Below are 19,113 nucleotides of genomic sequence, written 5' to 3' on the forward strand. Positions count from 1 at the left end.
GTCTGCTTTCTCCTTTTCTTTCTGTTTTCTTATCTTTCTATTTCTCCTTTTTCCCTTTTTGCCTTTCTATCTATTCCTCTAGGTCACAGACTGAAGATAGAAAATGAGTGCTTTCTTCAAGTACGCACATATTAATCACTAAATACACTAGAAACCTATCACAGTATAATGACATGGATGTTCCACGGTAACAAACCTTAAATTTATCTACACTCAGCAGAAAAGACGCGAGAAGCACCACCATCCACTCTGTGGAACAAAGTGTCCTGCACAACAGATCTGTTTCTTCACCCGGTGAACCAGAAAATCGACTGCAGGCCTCGCAAAACGTATTTTTCTTCAACAAACAGCTGGCTACAAGTACGCTGCGTGAAACTGTTCCAACACTACGTAACTGCTTCTTTTTTCCAAAACATCCAACTTCGCAAAAAAAATCAAATTTTAAATCAAGAAAAACAAAACTGTGCATTCCCCGTAGGGCACCTGCTTGACATGCTCTCTCCTGCCCACGTCTTAATTCGAAGTATTTTAAACACGTTAACACTCGATTTTCTGAATGGCACGTGGTCTTTGACGTGAGCCTTCGGGAACATTCCAAGGTGAGCTGAAACAGCTGGCTATATAAGGGGCTTTCTGCACAGCAGAGGAGCATATCAAGTCCAGCTGCGTATCTCGCTGCAGTCACCAGCATGGAGTTTTGTCTCATACTCGCACTGGTCCTTGGCGGGACTTCGGTAGCCACCTCGGCTTCTCTCCAGAAGAATCCGGCAAGTGGCCGAGATGCCTTAATCATAGCCAAGGCTATCGAAATCTACAACCGAGAGCCCGGCGTGGCTTATTTCAAACTCTTCAAGTCTGAACCGGACGGCAGTCTGGTAGGTACTATTTACTAAATTCAATAAAGGCTATTAACTACTAGTGCATCGGCTACGAAATCATAGGGGCGGCCAGGTGGCTTTTTTTTCCTCTGATTGCCTAACATAGCAGAAAAGGGAACGATTATGTTCAAATATGAATCTCAAGCCAATACATATTTATTAAAAATATGCAAACGAACGCTTTGTTTTGTGAAAATTTCATGCACTCGCCTAAACCTCAGAATTTGGCTCGAACTAAACGCGGATCGTAGCAAGAGCGCACGCAGTGGTGTGTCAGTTTATATTTGCTCGGAGGGTTAAAACAGGTTGTGACGTAGTTCCAAGTGCATGTTGAAAGCAGTTGTTTCAATATATACAGCAGACTTTACAACTCGCACGTTGCCACCGTGTGCCAGAAGATGTCGGCTTTCATCATACACCGTCACCCTAAGTTTTATTTTTATTGTATTTAATGCGATTTTATATAGCGCGAACATTACCCGAAGGTGTCAGAGCGCTTTACAAAGTAAGTTGCGTTACATAAGGACTTTGAATAACATGAGTTACATAAGAGATACAAACAGAGAAAAGAAAGAGTAAAAGTGTAAAAGAGACAATATACCACAGGGTGAACACACAATCAACTACACAGCCTTTCCGTTAGGAGGTGTGAAACTTCCGATGCAAATTGGCGACAGCGGCCTCGGAATGCTTTGTTTTGTTTGTTGTCGGAGGGAGGCGGTGAATTTAGAGTGGCTGAGCCCGTGTGATTTGCACTGCGTCCCCAAGCCCTGCTCGTTCAAGACTCCACCTTCCCCTCAGATGGTGAAAATCGTTCATTTATTGGCAGGTCTGACACATGCATGCATAGATTATGCACACAGAGCAACACGCCTAGGGGCACTCAATTTCACAGTCTCTAGCAGACATACAGTCAAGCACGCCTAATGAAAACATGCAGGCATCAATGGACACAGACAAGCAGCCACACATACAACAGTGAAGCAGGCACAGGGTGCATTAGCGGTGTATGTTCACCACAGTAGTATTAGCAGAACTGCCATGAAATGCCAACGACAGGCAAACACCTTCATTTTTGGAGTATTAATTGTCGCTCCCTTGCTCCCCTAAAGCACATATATTTGACTTTTTTGATTGCAAAGACGCCCGCAGCCGTGTTCCTGACGGAAACCTGGCTTCATGCCAGTTCTGGCCCAGATGTTGCCAGTGCCCCTCCCCCTGGCTACGGCATTTCTAGAAGTGACAGAGGAATCAAGAGAGAAGGTGGGATTGCAATAATATTTAGAGATATTTACTCCTGTCAACTTGAACCTAAAAGCCTTCCCTGATTGTGTAGCTGCTATGTTTAAACTTGCTGTCTCTCCCCACATGACTCTTATCTGGTATGCTTATTTATCGCCCCCGGGGGAATTCTAAGAATTGGTTGACTATACTCCCTGATTTAGTCGACCCGTTTGTTATGAAGGCTGCCAACTTCACCATTCTGGGGACCTCAATCTTCATTTAGAGGACCCCCTGGACACAGGGAGCTCATTGCTTCTATCTGATCTTGAAGCCCTCAATTTGCTGTTATTTAACCAGGGACCCACTCATCAAGCGGGTCATCTGTTGGATCCCATTTTGTCCAATCTGGCGTGGGATTGCAGTTTACCTGCGCTTCCCCTGGAGTGGACGGACCATTATGCCATCAGATTTAAATTAATCACCCCAGGGGATACTACGCCGGGAAGTGATGACTTAGTCAGTAGAAGACCTTGGAAGAATCTAAATGTTGATTCCCTTAACTACCTTTTAATGGAGAATCCTCCGGATATTACTTTACCCTGTTGCTCCCTGAATCTTGCGGTATCCAAGTGGTTAGCTGCGTCCATTGATGCCTGTCTGCTCCTGGTATCTAAGCACAGTTCTAGCCACCATCCTCCGGCCCCATGGTTGAATAATGAACTAAAAGCCATGAAATCAAAGTGCAAACACTTAGAAAGAAGATGGCGTTAGACCTATTCCCTTAGCGGCAAGTCTGATTATAAAGCCGTTTTAAACAAATACCACCTGGCCTGTAAGATAGCTAAAATCTCTTTAGTCTTGAATACTATCACTAATTCAATGAATCGACCACGGGCTTTAATTTCCATGGTGAAGAAGTTAGCAGGTTCAAAGACTGTACCTATGCCACCTGCGCTGGATGACACTCGATGCAATGATATTGCACAATATTTCATTACTAAGGTTGAGACGATATACAGCTCACTAAAGACACCTAATTCTGTGAATATAGTGAATCCTCTGCCTGATATGATATGTGGAAGCTATCATTCTCCAGCTGCTAAGATATCCACAATGATGTTTCTTTATTTGATTGCCTAGCCAGGGTAAAATCTGGTTCCCCCCTAGATCCTCTTCTGGCTAACATTCTTCAACAGCTTTCTCCAGTGGCACTTGGAGTCCTTAAAGCACTCCTGAATGCATCTCTATGTGAATCATGTGTTCCCCTAGAATGGAAGTGAGCAATGGTGGCTCCTCTGTTGAAAAAGCCTGGAGCGGACCTGACAATTATGTTAAACTTTCGCCCAATTTCACTGCTGCCAGCTCTTTCCAAAGTTTTGGAAAAACAGGTTAACCGCCAGCTTTCAGATCATGTGGAAAGCTTGGGATTCTTTCATCCATCCCAATCTGGATTCAGAACTCATTTCTCAACAGAAACCACTTTGTTGGGGGTCACTGAGAAGTTGCGCTCCTGTCTGGATAAAGGGGAGACTACAGCGCTCATTCTATTAGATCTGAGCGCCGCATTTGACACTGTGTCACATGCCATCCTTTGAAGTCTCTCCAGTCAGCAGGAGTAGTAGGGTCCACCTTAACTTGGCTGTCCTCTTTTCTCAGTGACCGTACATTCCAGGTCTTTTCCTCCAACTCTTCATCTACAATTAGGTCATCCGCATATGGAGTTCCCCAGGGGTTAACCCTGAGCCCTGTGCTCTTTAACATCTGCGTGAGACCCCTGGCATCTACCGTGGAGGATGCAGGTCTGTCCCTTTACTCATACGCCGATGACACGCAAATCATTTTTTCCCTGTCCTCCACTAAGGAAGGATCGCCTTCCTCCCTTCAGGTGGGAATACAGAGGGTGTTAGAATGGATGTGTGACAATCTATTGAAGTTAAACGGTGATAAGACCGAGGTTGTCATTTTAGATAAACACAAGCACTTGTGGGGGCCACAACACTGGCCACTGGAAATGGGCACTCTTCATCAACCAGTTACTCAAGTGCGGAACCTGGGAGTTATCATTGATAGTAACCTCTCAATGCGGCAACAGGTGGTTAGTGTTGCCTCCTCCTGCTTTACCATTCTAAGATGGTTGCGGAAGATCATCTGAATGCTCCCAGACTCCACGAAAAGAACGGTAGTCCAGGCACTTGTCACCTCTCGCTTGGACTACGGAAACGTTCTGTACCTAGTGGAAGCAGGGAGGTGTTGAGGAAACTCCAGGTGGTCCAGAATTCCACAGCTCGTCTCCTATGCCATATCCCTAGGAGATCATCCATCTCTTCCATGCTTCGGGGTTTACATTGGCTCCGCATTGAGAGCCGCATCAAATTCAAGACCTTGTGCCTGATCTTTAAAATCAAACAAGGGTCGGCGCCTTCTTATCTTCAGGAACTTGTTCATCCTTACGTCCCTTCCCGGTCTCTACAGTCGGCTACTCAGGGCAACTTTGTAACACCTAGTTGCCAATTATCTAGAATGGGAGGCCGGTCCTTCGCATTCCTTGGTCCTAGATTATGGAATGCCCTTCACTGTTCGATGAAACAGGAATCTTTCTACCTTAAGTTTCGTCGAGATCTTAAGACCTGGCTTTTTTCTCAGTGATTAGTTATCCGTGTGCTCGGTTTGCAGTAGTTTGACTTGCTTGCGCCGAGAAACCCTGTTTAGGGTAGCTGTGACCGTTATAAATGTAATTAATAATATTAATGCTGCTTCAGTCCAGGGTTTTTCTTTGCATTCTGGGACTTGTAGTCCTGTTTTCTAATGGAATAAATAAGATTAAAACTCCCAGAATTAAAAGAAAAACCTGGAATGGAGCAGCACATTCCTCATGGACCTGGATAACTTCGTTGGATTTCACCAGTAATTCTCTTCAGAGAAGAACTGTGTATTACACTTAGGGATACATTGGGTGAGACGTACACTGTGCATCTGAAGAGAAATGAGCGATGTGCAGTTCAGGAGAACAAGATTCTATGCATTATTAGGGAACAGGACGCAAAGCATCAGGGCTCACAGGGTCATGTTCTATGGTGTACATGGCGATGGACAACAAGGCGCGCACACCGATGTTTAGTAGGTGAACACAGGGTGATGTGAGGAACAAGTGTGTTTTTAGCAGCAGCAAGGCCAGATCAACTTTTCATATCTAATGTTTTGGAATACAAATTATGAAATTTTCAGCTTTCTTTCCAAAAGCTTCTGAGAGATTTGTTTTGCGGGTCACAATCTATTGTGGGTAGATGTAAACCGCCCGTAGGCGGTTTACATTGGGCAGGCATACACGGACAGCTCATATACAAGTCCACACACGCATACGTTGCAGTACGAGTGCCTATGTCCTGCGTGACACCTCTACCCAGTCCTGTTTTTTTGTACAGCAGCATTTGTCCTACTAGTATTTTAAACCTATACTTAGAATAGTACGAACAAAGCTCCAAATTCCAGAATGCAAAGGTATGTGGCTGAAAGAGGAGAACATATTAAAGAGGTCTCACATGTTATCTGCTGCTTGCCAACTATGCACATAGATGGGCTGAAGGAAATGTAAAATAAAACATTCCTGAGCCTTGGCGTCTGAGCACATTAGCATATTAAGTAATATTTTTATTTTCAAGTAGCTTACTACCCTTTAGTGTAGTCAGAAAGTTTCTCATGCAGTAATTAATTTTCCATAATAGGAGACAAATGCAAGACTGGCCATCTTGATGGCTTCAGGGTTCTACTGGGCCGCATATAAGCCCGTAATACTGAGCAAGATGCTTTGTGGGCTACACTTTTCCAAACACTGGCACTTAGACCTGGCACCTTGGTTTGGGTCTCCCCCTTCCATTTTTGCTGTTGCCTCATGTGTTTTTGCTGGTGTTTAGATGCTTTAGGCACCTTGCCACTGCTGTCCAGTGCTCCAGTGCAAGTGCTCCCTATTGTAAATTAATGTATGAATTAGTGATTGCATGATTGGCTGGTTTGGCTTACCTGTCAGACCCTAGTACAGTGCACAAGGAGTGCCCAGGGCTTGTAAATCAAATGCTGCTGGTGGGCTTGCAGCACTGGTTGTGCCACCCACGGAAGCAGCCCATAAAAGTGTGTCTAAGGCCTGCCATTGCAGATCCTGTGTGCAGTCCGGTAATGCCTTGTTGACTGAGCATGTGCACCCACTTGCCAGTCCCTAAACCTTCCCTTTTCTTCATATCAGACACCCCTATGGTAGGCCCAAGGGCAGGGTGCATTGTAAGTAAGGTGGGACAAGCCATGATGTGTGTGGCATGTCCTAATAGTGAATTACAGCCATTTTTGTTTTTTACTATTACAAGGCTACCTGTTCTCCATAGGCCAGAATGGGCAGGTAGATTATTACATTTTATAATCCTAACTGACTCAGGGAACATGGTAGAAATTCGAGTTTAGAAAGCCTGAACTCAGAATGATAAAATACATTTTTAGTGAAGTTGCTTTTAACATTCTGTGTTTGAAAATACCACTTTTAGAACGTAGGTATTTTCTTGTCTAACTATCCAATCCTGCCTCTGCTAGGTTGTGTATTCCTTATCTGGAGTTTGTGACAGGGGCTGGGGGATTTCAGGAGACAGGGTGAGTCAGCCCAGTGGTGAATAGAGATCTGCATCTAGATGGGAGGGAGGAGTTGCACCTGGGACCTGAATAGGACTGTGCCTTCCCTCCACAATGCTGGCTCCACCTCCTGTGGTGTGTCTGATGTCTCTGCCCTGCACTGTGAAAGGAAAGAAGGAGTCATGTCAACATAGTGTTCCTGGAATGACCAGAACTGGTATGGACTAGGCAAATGCCCCTCTGCCCTCAAAGGATTTTGGGGTATAAATATTGGGACCCTGATCCCAAGAATTTAGATCACTTTTGGACAACAAGAAGAAACCTTTGCTTAGGAGAGGAACCAGAAGAAACTGAGGAGAGACTATCCCTAAGCTGAAGTGCTGCTTGGGGGATTGGCGTGTAGTGGTTGCCTGACTACCAAAGAAAAGAGAAAGAGACGTTGTGTACTTTCATCAAATTGTAATGATCTCCAAGGGCTTGGGAGAAGAGCTTGCCTCCTGCTGAAGTCTCATCTATAACAGACTTTAACCACCAGCTGCCCAAGAGTTCTTTGGAAGTGCCTGCTGCTGTTTTGGGTCTTCTTAGGGACTGTGTGTCCCAAGGAGTTGGAAGCGTGTCTCACAAAGAAAAAGCATGCCGCAGCCGCTGCCGTCGCATTTCTGTACAAGGGTGTTGCCGCTGTAGCTGATGCATTGCACCGCATCACAAGAAACGTCTCACAACATCGAAAAAGCGTGTTGCCGTCGCAGCTGCAGCATTTCTGAACAAGGATGTCGCTGCTGTAGCTGATGCATTGCACTGCAGAAGCGCCTCTCATCCAAGGAGAAGCGTGCCACAGGCGGAGCCGCTGTCATCGCATCTCTGAACAAGGGTGTCGCGGCTGCAGCTGTCGCATCGAGCGGAAGCGTCTCGCATCGCGGGAGAAGAGTGTCGCCGCCAAACCGCTGTTGTTGAATCTCTGAACAAGGGTGTCGCCGCTGCAGCTGACGGATCGAGTCAAGACATCTCCCCACATCGGAGAAGCGTGCCGCATCAAGAAGACGCCATCTTTGTTTCTCTGCATCAGATCTTCAACACATCACCATCCTTGCATGCCAGGGACTACTACATCACCTGTCTTGCAACAATTTGGTTGCCTTGCGTGTCGCATCTTAAGGTACATTGACTCAAAGTGTCACATTTTAAGATCTAAAGAGAACTAAGTTAATCCTACCATTTTAAGTACAGTATTGTGGATTTTTGTTATTTGTGGTCTTGTGTTAAATCTATATAAAGAATACTTATTTTCAATATACAACTGTGTGGTGCCCATCTGTTGTTTGTCACTGGATCACTGTATGTGTTCACAAATGCTTCACACACTTCCTCTAAGATAAGCCTGTCTGCTCGTGCCATGCTACCAAGGGGGTGAGCAGAGGTAATTTCAGGAGTGTATCCCCCTTACCCTGACTAGAGGCAAGGGTCCCTATTTGTCACAAGTACCTACCTGTGCCAACTAGAGATCCCCAAATCTAACGGGTACACAAAACAGGCACACTGTGGATTATAGCGGGCAGGGCATCGCTAGGCATGGGCAGTGTGGGTAGCTGCCCAGGGCCTCGCACTCAGCCCACCAGCATGGGGTCGCACCAGTGCAACACACCACCACACCTTTTGTGCCCCTACCGATTCCATTGAAGAAAGGTGTCAACCAGTGCTAAAGTGCATGTGCTCTCTCTCCTTTAAACATGGTATGATTGATTTACGCCTGTTTGGCATATTTAATTTACCTGTAAGTACCTTGTACAGTGGGTATATGATTGCCTGTAAATTAATTGCTCCTAATGGGCTTGCAGCGCTGCTTGCGTCACCCACATAAGTAACCTTTCAAACCTGCCTCAGGACTGCCACAGTAAGGCTTCCGTGTGCAGTTTACTGCCACACTGACTTGGCATTTAAAGTTATTTGCTGAGCCTGAAACTCCCCTTTTTCTACATATGTCGCCCCTAAGATAGGCCCATTGTAACCCTATGGGCAGTGTGACGTGTAGGTAAATTGCAGGACATGTGCCTTTATTGTGTGACATGTCCTGGGAGTGACAAACAGCCTATTTGGTTTCTCACTGCTGTGCGGCCTCCTCCTCTTATAGGCTTACATTGCGAATTCCCTCAAAGGTTCTTAAATGGTAATTCCTGATCTGAAAGGAGTAGCACTGCCATGTTTGGAATAGTGGTGATACATCCTGCTTATTGGTGTAGGTGGAGCTTTCATTACTATTGTAGAAATGCCACTTTTAGAAAGTGAGCATTTCTGTGTTCTTATAACTCTGTGCTTTGCAGCCTGACTACATTTCACAACTAGGGCAGAGTGACAGCTACACTTTGTGCGTACTTTCCAGACATCACACAGGGAAGGTTGGGTTTTGCTGGATTGAACTGCATACTGAATGATCTTTCTGGGCTGGTAGAGAGGGAGTCAGATTGCACTTACAATTTGTATAAGCAGTGTCCTGACCTCACACAAATGATTTGTTTAACCCTTGCTGTGCATCTGGAGCCAGAGTTAAGTTTAAAGGGAGTGTTGTGCACTTCTAAGCTTTCTTTTGAAGTCTCCTTTTCATTAAAGGAAATTTGAGTATAAGTACAGGGGCTCTGAACCCACATCTTTAGACACTGCATGGGACTTGTAACCAGAAGCTGCTGGCTCTACATGCTGCACCTTGCCAGGAGGAAATGTCAGTGGACTTAACTGCTTTGTAGAGCTGATCTGCTGGGCTGAGAGAAGGACTGACACTTGGCTATAAGGATCCTTGTGCTGGTCTGCCTGCCAGTACCCTGCTTTGGTACCCCTAGTGTTCTCTAGGGGCCTGTGGGCTTGTCTCCCGTCCCCTTGTGCTTGTGAGGGGTCTTCGGAGGTCCAAGGAGACTCCTGTACACTTTCCAGCGTGCATTTGTAACTTCGTGGCCCAGGGTGTGTCAAACGCTTTTCCTTTGGTCCCCCTGGATCTATGGTATACTCATTGTTACCTTGCACTGCATTTACAGTGAGAGAACCATCTGCAGTGACGGAAGACCACAGGGAAGAGTACTTTGGTGAATGCTGAAATGGCGGGCACCAACCTACCTATCCCTGTAAGCCACTTGTAACCAAAAGCTGCTGGCTCTACATGCTGCACCTTGCCAGGAGGAAATGTCAGTGGACTTAACTGCTTTGTAGAGCTGATCTGCTGGGCTGAGAGAAGGATTGACACTTGGCTATAAGGATCCTTGTGCTGGTCTGCCTGCCAGTACCCTGATTTGGTGCCCCTAGTGTTCTCTAGGGGCTTGTGGGCTTGCCTCCCGTCCCCTTGTGCTTGTGAGGGTTCTTCAGAGGTCCAAGGAGACCCCTGTACACTTTCCAGCGTGCATTTGTAACTTTGTGGCCCAGGGTGTGTCAAGCACTTTTCCTATGGCCCTCCTGGATCTATGGTATACTCATTGTTACCTTGCACTGCATTTCCAGTGAGAGAGAACCATCTGCAGTGACGTAAGACCACAGGGAAGAGTACCTTGGTGAATGCTGAAGTGGCGGTCACCACCCTACCTACCCCTGTAAGCCACTTAGCAGTGCAACTCCCCTGCTACCACAGCAGGCTCCGGTGCAAGGCTGTCATTCTCAAGAGTACCTCCCAACCCAGGTACGGGGCTTGGTAGGGGCAGTGCAGCTGACACTGGGCTGGCTTCCACCGCAAGGAAGTTAACTACATATTCTCTAATGCTGCTATCTCTGGGCACATATTTACCATACCAGAGAAGTGTTTGGTGGCATCACACATCAGCCTTGGGGAAAGGCTCCTGGGACTATCTGTAACCATGTTGGAGGGGCACATCTAGAATCTACCACTATTCCTTCTCTGGAATGGGGAAGGTGGCAATGATTTGCTTGGTACACTCGGGTGACCCAGCGAGGTTGCCTGCTAAATCTTGCCATATTGTGCCCTCCTGTGTTTGCACATAACTGGGGGGCCCGTAACTCATTGCAAGGACAGGGTGAGACCTCGACGCAGGCCCCCACTTCATTGGTTCAGGGAACTCCTGGAGATTACCATAACTGGCATAATAGACATAACGGTGCCTCATGGACCTACATGGGACCTCTGTGCACTGAGTAGCCCATAAAAGTGCTGAGGGGCTGCATCCGATGGTCTTGTGGGGAAATGTCTTGATTCTTGTCGGCATGGCTAAATGTGATAATTTATGTGCTTCATGTATTGCCTGCTGCATTTGAGGCCCCCAGTGTTCACAGTATTATGTCTTTTTATGCCTGGCATTGTCAGGATAATGGGTAACATATAATGTGACAGTATATATGCTCGGTAATGGTGTTTTGATGACATGTGCAACCTAGAAACCTTTCTCTTGTTGCATGCGTCGTGATGTTTGTGGAAATTGCCTAATTGGCAAAGTAATCACTGATCAATGGTATTTTGGTTTATGATTTTGTGCACTTTACTTTGTATTTTTATATAATACTGTGGGGAGTCTCTTTTGTGGTGTATTTATAGTGTAACTTTGTGTTCTTCAAACGCTTTACACATTGCCTCTAAGATAAGCCTGATTGCTCTGGCCAAGCTACTAAGGCAGTGAGCAGTGCTTATTCTGGATGTGGCGGGTTCTGCCTGGCTTAGGTGTATACCTTAGCCAACCAGAAACCCCATTTCAAACAGAATATTACAGCACTTTCAGTTCCATACTTGCCCCTCACCTGGTCGAGTTATGCGAGGAGGCCTTCCTCACTACAAGCCTCCCGCCCCCCTTTGTGAATCCATTTTGATGTCGCTACCAAAGCCCGACCGTGATGTGACCCTTTATGTGTCCTATGACCCCATCCCTGTTCTGGGTACTGATTAAAAATTCTTGGGAAAATACTTGCTGACAGCTATGCCCAGGTGCTCCCTGACCTAGTCACCCTGATCAAGACAGCTTTGTCCCAGGTCGAAGCACCTCCTAAAACATATGCCACCTTTTCCACCTGATGGACCAGGCCTCTCGCCAATTCCGCTATGGTGCATGTCTTATTTTTGATCTGTAAAAGGCTTTGAACACCCTGGAATGGGGCTACCTCTTCCAGGTTATGGCCACACTAGGAGTGGTAAAGCGCCTCCAGACATATACGTGGTTATTATACACTGCTCCCAAATCTTGAGTTTGATTGGGTCGACTAGTCTCCCAGACATTCCCAGTGGAGAGGGGCACCAGACAGGGATGCTCTCCTCTTACCTCTTTTGTTCAGACTCGTGATAAAGCCTCTGGCCTCCTAGTTCCATGTTGGAGTGAGAGGCCTGGGGAATCCCTTTCAATGGCGTGAACCATGCGGTTTCTCTATATACAGAGGATCTCCTACTCTACGTCCGGAACACCAATGAGGACCTATTCCTTATTTACACCATGCAGAGTTCCTTTGCATGCATCACCGGCATGCAGGCCAATTGGGTGAAATCTTTTGTCTTCCCCTAAGGAGCCTGATGCCCCCTGTTGAGGTTAGACTGGGAGGGCGTACGCTGGAATGGATGCGAGAAGCCTTTTGGTACTTAGGGTGGGTCGTTTATACCATATCACCGCAGATCTCTTTAAAGACACCCTCCGGCAAGCCTACACAGCCCTGAAATCTCAGGTCCAATTTTAGAAAATGCTCCCACTAGCCCCAATGGGTAGTATCTCTATAACTAAAATCATCATATTCCCCTACCTTCTTCATTACTTCACTGACTTTCCTGTTGCTCGTCCCCATAGCTTTTTTTCATGATCTTGATGCTCTGCTTCGAGAGCTTATATGGAACAACAAACACCAATGCATTGCCTTACGGAAGGTGCAGCTACCTGTGAAGACGGGCAGTTTGGGTGCTTCTTCAGGTAAGGCTTAATATCTAGCTACTCCGCTTCAGTGGCTCTCTCTGTGGATGGGGGAACACAACCCAACAGAAACCCATGCAGACTCTGGTTCCTTTCCCTTAAGATCTCCAGAACTTTCTACTCCCTAGGGTAATCCCACTTTTTAGACACCCACCACAATTGTTAACTATAGCACACAAATGCATAAGGTAGACATTTGCCCTAACATACCTTATGGTCCCACATGCCCGGCCTTCCCTCTGCTGGGTCTCCCATTTGCTCCTGGCCCTTGTTTTTCTGGTGACCTTACAGCCTGGCATAACTGCTCCATTACTGCTGTCGGTCACCTGTTTGTAGATGACAAACTTCTATCCATGGAATTCCTCAAAGATGACTTTGCCCTCCCCAGGCGTCAATTCCTACAGTATCCTCCGATATGGTACACCCTTCGCACTCAATGGTCCATAATAGACACCACACCTCCCACGCACTCCGTTATTCAGACTTAACGCACCATGGGGCTGGGATATCAAGACATCACGTGGCTCTAAGAGCCATGAGAAATCACGCAGGGACTCCACTAGTCTCCCTCAGGGACAAATGAGTCACAAATATGGGTCACGCACTTCACAACTATGAATGGGACAGAGCACTCGAATACCCATACATGGTTTTCTGTAATGCCCGGTTTCAGAGTGTACAATTCAATATACTCCATAGAACATGCGACACACCAGCTTAATCATTTCTACCCCATGGCTCATCTGGGGTTCCCACACTGCTAGGAATCCTCAGCAGACCTCTAGCACCTGAAATGGTCTCTTCCCACCCTCTCTTCTTACTAGGAGGCAAACCACACCACACTCAGCGAGGTGACGGAACATCGGAACATAGTGACCTGGGAAGCCTACACTCTAGGCATTTTTAATCGTGTTAAGTATGTGGTAGTCCGGGCACCCTTCACAAGTTTAGCATTACTTGTTGCTAAACATGCTATTATTCTTAATTGGTGATATCCCAAGCCCCTAGACTGGCATCATGTCATGGAGCTGTGCATCGATGGGGTAGAGGCCTGAGAGCGAGGCACTGCACTGAACTGCCTCAAAAGGCATCCTTAAACAACCCATTTCCACCAGATGGGATACCCGCCTTGACCATTTCCTCAATCAGATGCCTCCATGAGCGATACAACATACTTCTTCAGTACCTCCCTCTCCTATGTCCTGTCTGAGTCCCCACCATTGCAGCTCGCCCACCCCTCCACCCTCTGTGGATCCTATTTCTTCTTCCCCTAATCCTATAACTGTCTGCGTGGTTTAGCCCAATTGCCAACATGTGCTTAGCTATCATTAAAGTTTCACTTCAAACAGTACACTGGTCCCCAATCCTGCTTCCATCTTACCCATATCACTTCATGTTGACACAAGGTCGGTTACAACATTGCACCTAAAGGTATTTTGTAATTCTGGACCAGTCCCGGACCAGTCCCAATGATGCAATATTTTGTTGAAAAATGTCATAAAAACACGTGTTATTTTTTTTTTTTTAAAGAGACCAATGCATGACACATTCAACCTTAGTCAATGATTGATGGAAAGACCAAATGTATTTATTATAGTACACCAATAAAAACATCAGATACCATTTGAATGATGTTGTGCATCAGCTCTCCATTTCTGCAGCCTGATGCTCCAGTACAACTAATCACAAAGACAACAATTCTACTTTCAGGGCTGTTTGTGCCATGCTGTTTTTTTTGTTTGAGCATTTGGGACCCCTTGTATATAACTTAGTCTATACTTATATGTATACTTATATGCGTATGTACTTTGTGGGCTCTGGAGATCAGCCCTAGGACTTGTCTTCTTCCACTTAGGGACTTTTTTTTCCTGTTCAACTGCTTTTATTCAACTGTCTTGATAGAAAAGTACCAGCAGAGGTCACTAAAATACCAGAACTGATTTCTGCTGATGGACATTCTTTTTTAATTTTTCTGGCAACTGGCTCTATTTAACCCTCTTCATAGAAAGTGACAATCAGAGGTCAGTATAATATCAGAATCACTTTAGCATTTTCTAGATTCCAGTCCATAGAAATTGTCTTTACGAGGGCACCCTTAGACAATATTTTTTTCAAATCTTGTATTTTCAGTGATATGTTTACCGAAGGCCCTGATTTTATATTAAAAACATAGCCTTGGACTATACCATTTCACGCTGAAAGGCAATATTTCTCTCCATGTGTTCCCATACCTGGCATGTCACGCAGTTTGGTGCTCACTTTTCCTCCAAGTTAAAGAACAGTAGTTGTTTCAGCACCCATGCTAATGTGCTGCATACATACATATAAGGTCCCAAAGGTGAGACTGATTGCATTGCAAATGTTTGTTATATAAAAGTACTGATGATTGGTTGAGACTGATGAGAACTGCCTGACAGTTGTTTGAGACTGTCGTTGGACTGTTCACCCTCTGAGATTTTCTCTTCCTACCCAGTACCTTCCCAGCTTCATTCCCTAAAATGCTATTTTTCTGGAAAAACAGAACCCGATTTACTTCCAGGGAAGCCCTGCCATACACTGTAAACAAAAGAGGTACTAACTATTACTACTAAGTGCCTTTGATGCGTGTGTGTAGGGGCGGCTTAAGGGCAGAGCAACTAGTGTGGCAGCACTGGGCGCTGACCTGGGGAGGGAGTGCCAACCTCGTGGGGGGCACTGTGTTTAGCAATACCTTATGATAGGAGAAATGAGGGGCACTTATGCCTGGTGGTAGTAGGAGAATCTGAGGAGGCGGTCATGAGGTGTGGGGGCACTAATAATGGTTCTTGCACTGGGCGCTACCGCCGGCCCTAGGTGTGTAAAACCGGATTGGCCTGATGAGAACACTAGTCGACTGCTAAATTAACAGCTGTAGGTTTCAATAAACTCTTCAATTGCACAGGGGAGTAAAGCACTGTGGAGCATGCTACGTAAATCTGTGGACGAAACAGGGAAGAGCGGAAAGATTTTTGGTCAGTGTCTCCCACAGTCATTTTGCTGTACTGGATTTAAGTAAGGGTTGATAACGCTGATCGCTTGGCTTTTGGATAGTGACAAACTGTTTTGTGTAAGCAGAAATATGCCTAGAAACATTCGTGTACCCTGGTGTACACATTGGCTATGCTTCTGTGGTACATAGGCTTGTGGTACGTACAAGAGTAGGACGGGTAGGAGTGTGTGAGAAAAGAATGAAAACAGGTGGAATATAACCATGGTTGAGGACAGGTTGGTCGGTTTGTTGAGGGTCTTATGGCACCACTGAAGCCTCTGGAGAAGAAGGGCATTTAATTAGAAAACAGAAGAGTGTTAAGCTTCTCTTTGAAAGAGTGTGACTTAAAAAACAGAGGCATTTGGAAAGATGGGTGAAGGGAGTTCAGAAGATGTAAATGTGTTTGTATTTTATATAGCACACTTCTGCCCTGAGGTCTCGTAGTGCTGTATTCATACCGCTATGGAACCCTTCCTGGCTTTTCTGTGAGATGTCCACTCCTGGGCACCCCCAAGGTGAAGCCAGGTAATCCAAGCGCTGCTGGGGCCATTGTGGAGATTAAGAAAGCTATTGCTCAGAGTCACAGAGTGAGACCCATGATTAGACTAGTCACCGAGGCGAGAATTATCAGGTCTAGGGAGATTGAGTCCAAGAGCCACCGATGCGGGAATTGAACCCTGGTCCCAGGCCAGACCTCTGCATCAGGGGTCTGCCGCTCTAACCATTGAGCAACACTTCTCCACTGCAAGGGAGGTGATGTATAATGGAGGCAAAAGTGAGATAAAAGATTTTAGGGTAATCAGGGCGTTTGTGAAATACAGGTGGAGGAGGAAAGGGTCAAAGTAGTCTTTGTCATACATGATGAGAACGGGTGAGATGGTACCAAGACACAATATGTGCTGTGGTGAGTTTTGCCCTATCAGAGAGCTCGGAAGGGATGGGAGGCATTAAAGTAATATATCAGTGACTGAAGTGCCTTGAGTGAGTGATTTGCCAGTGGTGAGAAATGGCTTGGGAGCGCGATCCTGCAGGGCAAGAGGGAGCAAGAGATGTAGGGTAGATGTGTCCCATGAAAGATATCTGCTAGAGGGACATATACCCTGGAGAGAGAGACTCATCAGGTCTTAGATGTGCACAAGGAGAAAAATCCATAGGGGCCGAAATCTGCCCTTAAATTATGATCTCTGGGTGGTGGGAGGTAGTATATGAACCATAGTATTTGGCAAGATGCAAATGGAGGAAGAGTGCAGCAATGGGTTGGCCTGAGGACCGGTGGAGCTTAGTCTCCTTCAAACCGATGGCCTTAATCAAGAGGTTTAGTTTACTGCTTCTCACAATGAATTCTGTGGCTTCTTTCGATCAGGGCACTTTAATGTTCATTTTAAAGAAATGTAATCAGCCTTCGGGCGGATAAGTTGTACAGGGCTGGGACTAGGCCAGGCTGAAATTAAATTCTGCTGGCGTAAATTTGCGTAATTTCTGGCATTTTGTTTTACGATTATTTTGAGAAATGCCCAGTATGACAATAGCGTAATTGTGATTTAGTCTGGAAAAAATCCCATTGATTGTGGGAGCAGCTGTTGTTTGCATCACAAGTGAAAGACGCATTTTATGCTAAAAAAATAGCACCAAATGCCAAAGCTTCATGTTGCAGAATAACATGTAATATTAGGTGTTTTACATTATTTCTACCAAAGTAAATAATGTGTAATTACTGAAATTTCTCCAGCAAAATTAAAATTCCGTCCATAGTGCTGGGGTCCCTGTCTATGTGCAATTAAACGATGATTTTTGGGAGTTCCACTGTTTCTCATGATCTCATTCCTAAGAACTGCCACGTAGTGTGTTGAAACTTACACTTGCCTTAGGGAGCTCTTCTCACATCTGAAGCTGTAGATCCCTGGCTGACTGCAGCATTTATTTAGCCAGAGTACCAGTTACAGAGATGAAACAGAATGTAGAGTACTGACGTTTTCTTGGACAACAGGAACATGTGTAATTTCTTTAACAGGCAAACAGTCTTCCTCCAGAAGAAGGGAAACAATTGAACAATCCCAGGATCATGTCACAGCATTTTGCTACTGCTTTCTCCTATTGCGTTTATTGTGGCCCTTTGACAGCAATATAAACTAAATGGATCCATAGGACACCTAACGTAAACGCTGGAATATAAAATAGCATTAGGAGCCAAGCGACAGCAGGCATACAAAATAAAGACTCTCAACTAAACCTGGGTGAAACTTGCATTATCTGTGATAACAGCTGGAGCAATCAGTTTCATTACTTCTAGCACATACATACATTATTTTAATTATTTATTTATTCATTTGTATATATATTTATCTATTGTATTTTTAAAGCACCAAGGCAATGGAGTGGCTCAAAAAAATGTCGAACAATGCATCAAGAAAGCAACCTTAAGCAAATTGTAGGGGTGGAAGAACCAGAAGGCCTGCTTTACAGGTTGGTGGATAAAGTTTATTCCATCGGGATAGCAGAGTGCAATACCCCAGCCATCCTGAGGGATCACCTCTTGTCATATGTAAAGTTGTCAGACAGTCAGGCAGACCACTCTCTACACTGAGACATGAACCACCGTCATGGTGCCTACTGTCAGTGTAGGAAAAGTTTGGTAAATGGTACCATCGACTTGCCCGTCAAATCTTTCTAAAGTTGTGTTTGTTTTTCAAAAGCAAACTCCGAAATTGGGACCAATGCCCCCACTCTCCCCACACCCTAGGAGTTTTTTTGTGTGTTGCCATGGTGTGGGGGTAATTTCATCTTTTTTTCTGTCCCTCACTGCTAGGTTTTTCCCGCCAGCGATGAACAGGAACATAAAGGCATAACATCATCCAATCTAAATAGGGCAGAATGTGTAATATCCTAATATCCTTCCAACTTTTCTGTTCCATTGGGCCATCGGAGGAAGTACAAAGGCTACATCAACAGAATACTTATGGTCCACCATTCTCTAAATGAGGCAGGAGCATTCAGGGTTTTGGGGGCAGAGTACCCTGTATACCAAACTCAAAACCAGACCAAGAGTTTCCTAAAGGGCAAAGTTTTGCTTGAGTCTGCGATCTCTGTAAACTGGTTCCAGAGTCTTGGTGCCAGGCCAACAGAAGAGCTGATTCACTGTCTTAGAAAAGTACAATGCAAAATACTAAACAAAGCACAAACCTAAGGTGTAGCTTGCCCTTGACACATATCGATGGCTTTGCGAATGACACAAGCCATATTGAAGTTGATTATATCTTCAAAGAGTAGACAGTGGAGGCTAAATAGCAACATAAAGGTCTTGCAAACTTATTGCAAATGGCTCAACAATACTGTTAGAACTGGCTATTTCTGGTAGGCTAAGGCTGACGCCAAAGGCAGGCAGAAACCACCATTCTAGTCAGGGCAAGGAAGTCACACGCCAAGATAACCCCTGCTCACCCCCTTGGTAGCTTGACAGAAGCAGTAAGGCTAAACTCGGAGGCAATGTGTAAAGCATTTGCGCCAGCACACAACAGCAACAACA

The 19,113-nt window shown here is 45.5% G+C and overlaps 1 protein-coding gene across 2 annotated transcripts in view; it reads left to right on the forward strand.

Moving 5' to 3' along the window:
* Positions 1–465: 465 nt before the first annotated feature.
* LOC147685239 (cathelicidin-1-like) overlaps positions 466–19,113 on the forward strand; it is a 277,392-nt gene continuing 258,744 nt past the window's right edge. The window contains exon 1 of one of the 2 annotated variants that reach the window (XM_086941141.1): positions 466–875. In XM_086941141.1, the coding sequence (XP_086797267.1) occupies positions 690–875 (186 nt within the window). In that variant the 5' untranslated portion in view covers positions 466–689. The remainder of the gene's footprint in view (positions 876–19,113) is intronic. The other variant, XM_086941140.1, reaches the window with a different exon arrangement.

This window comes from Lissotriton vulgaris, chromosome 10, assembly GCF_964263255.1.
Source record: "Lissotriton vulgaris chromosome 10, aLisVul1.2, whole genome shotgun sequence".
Classification (NCBI taxonomy): Eukaryota; Metazoa; Chordata; class Amphibia; order Caudata; family Salamandridae; genus Lissotriton; species Lissotriton vulgaris.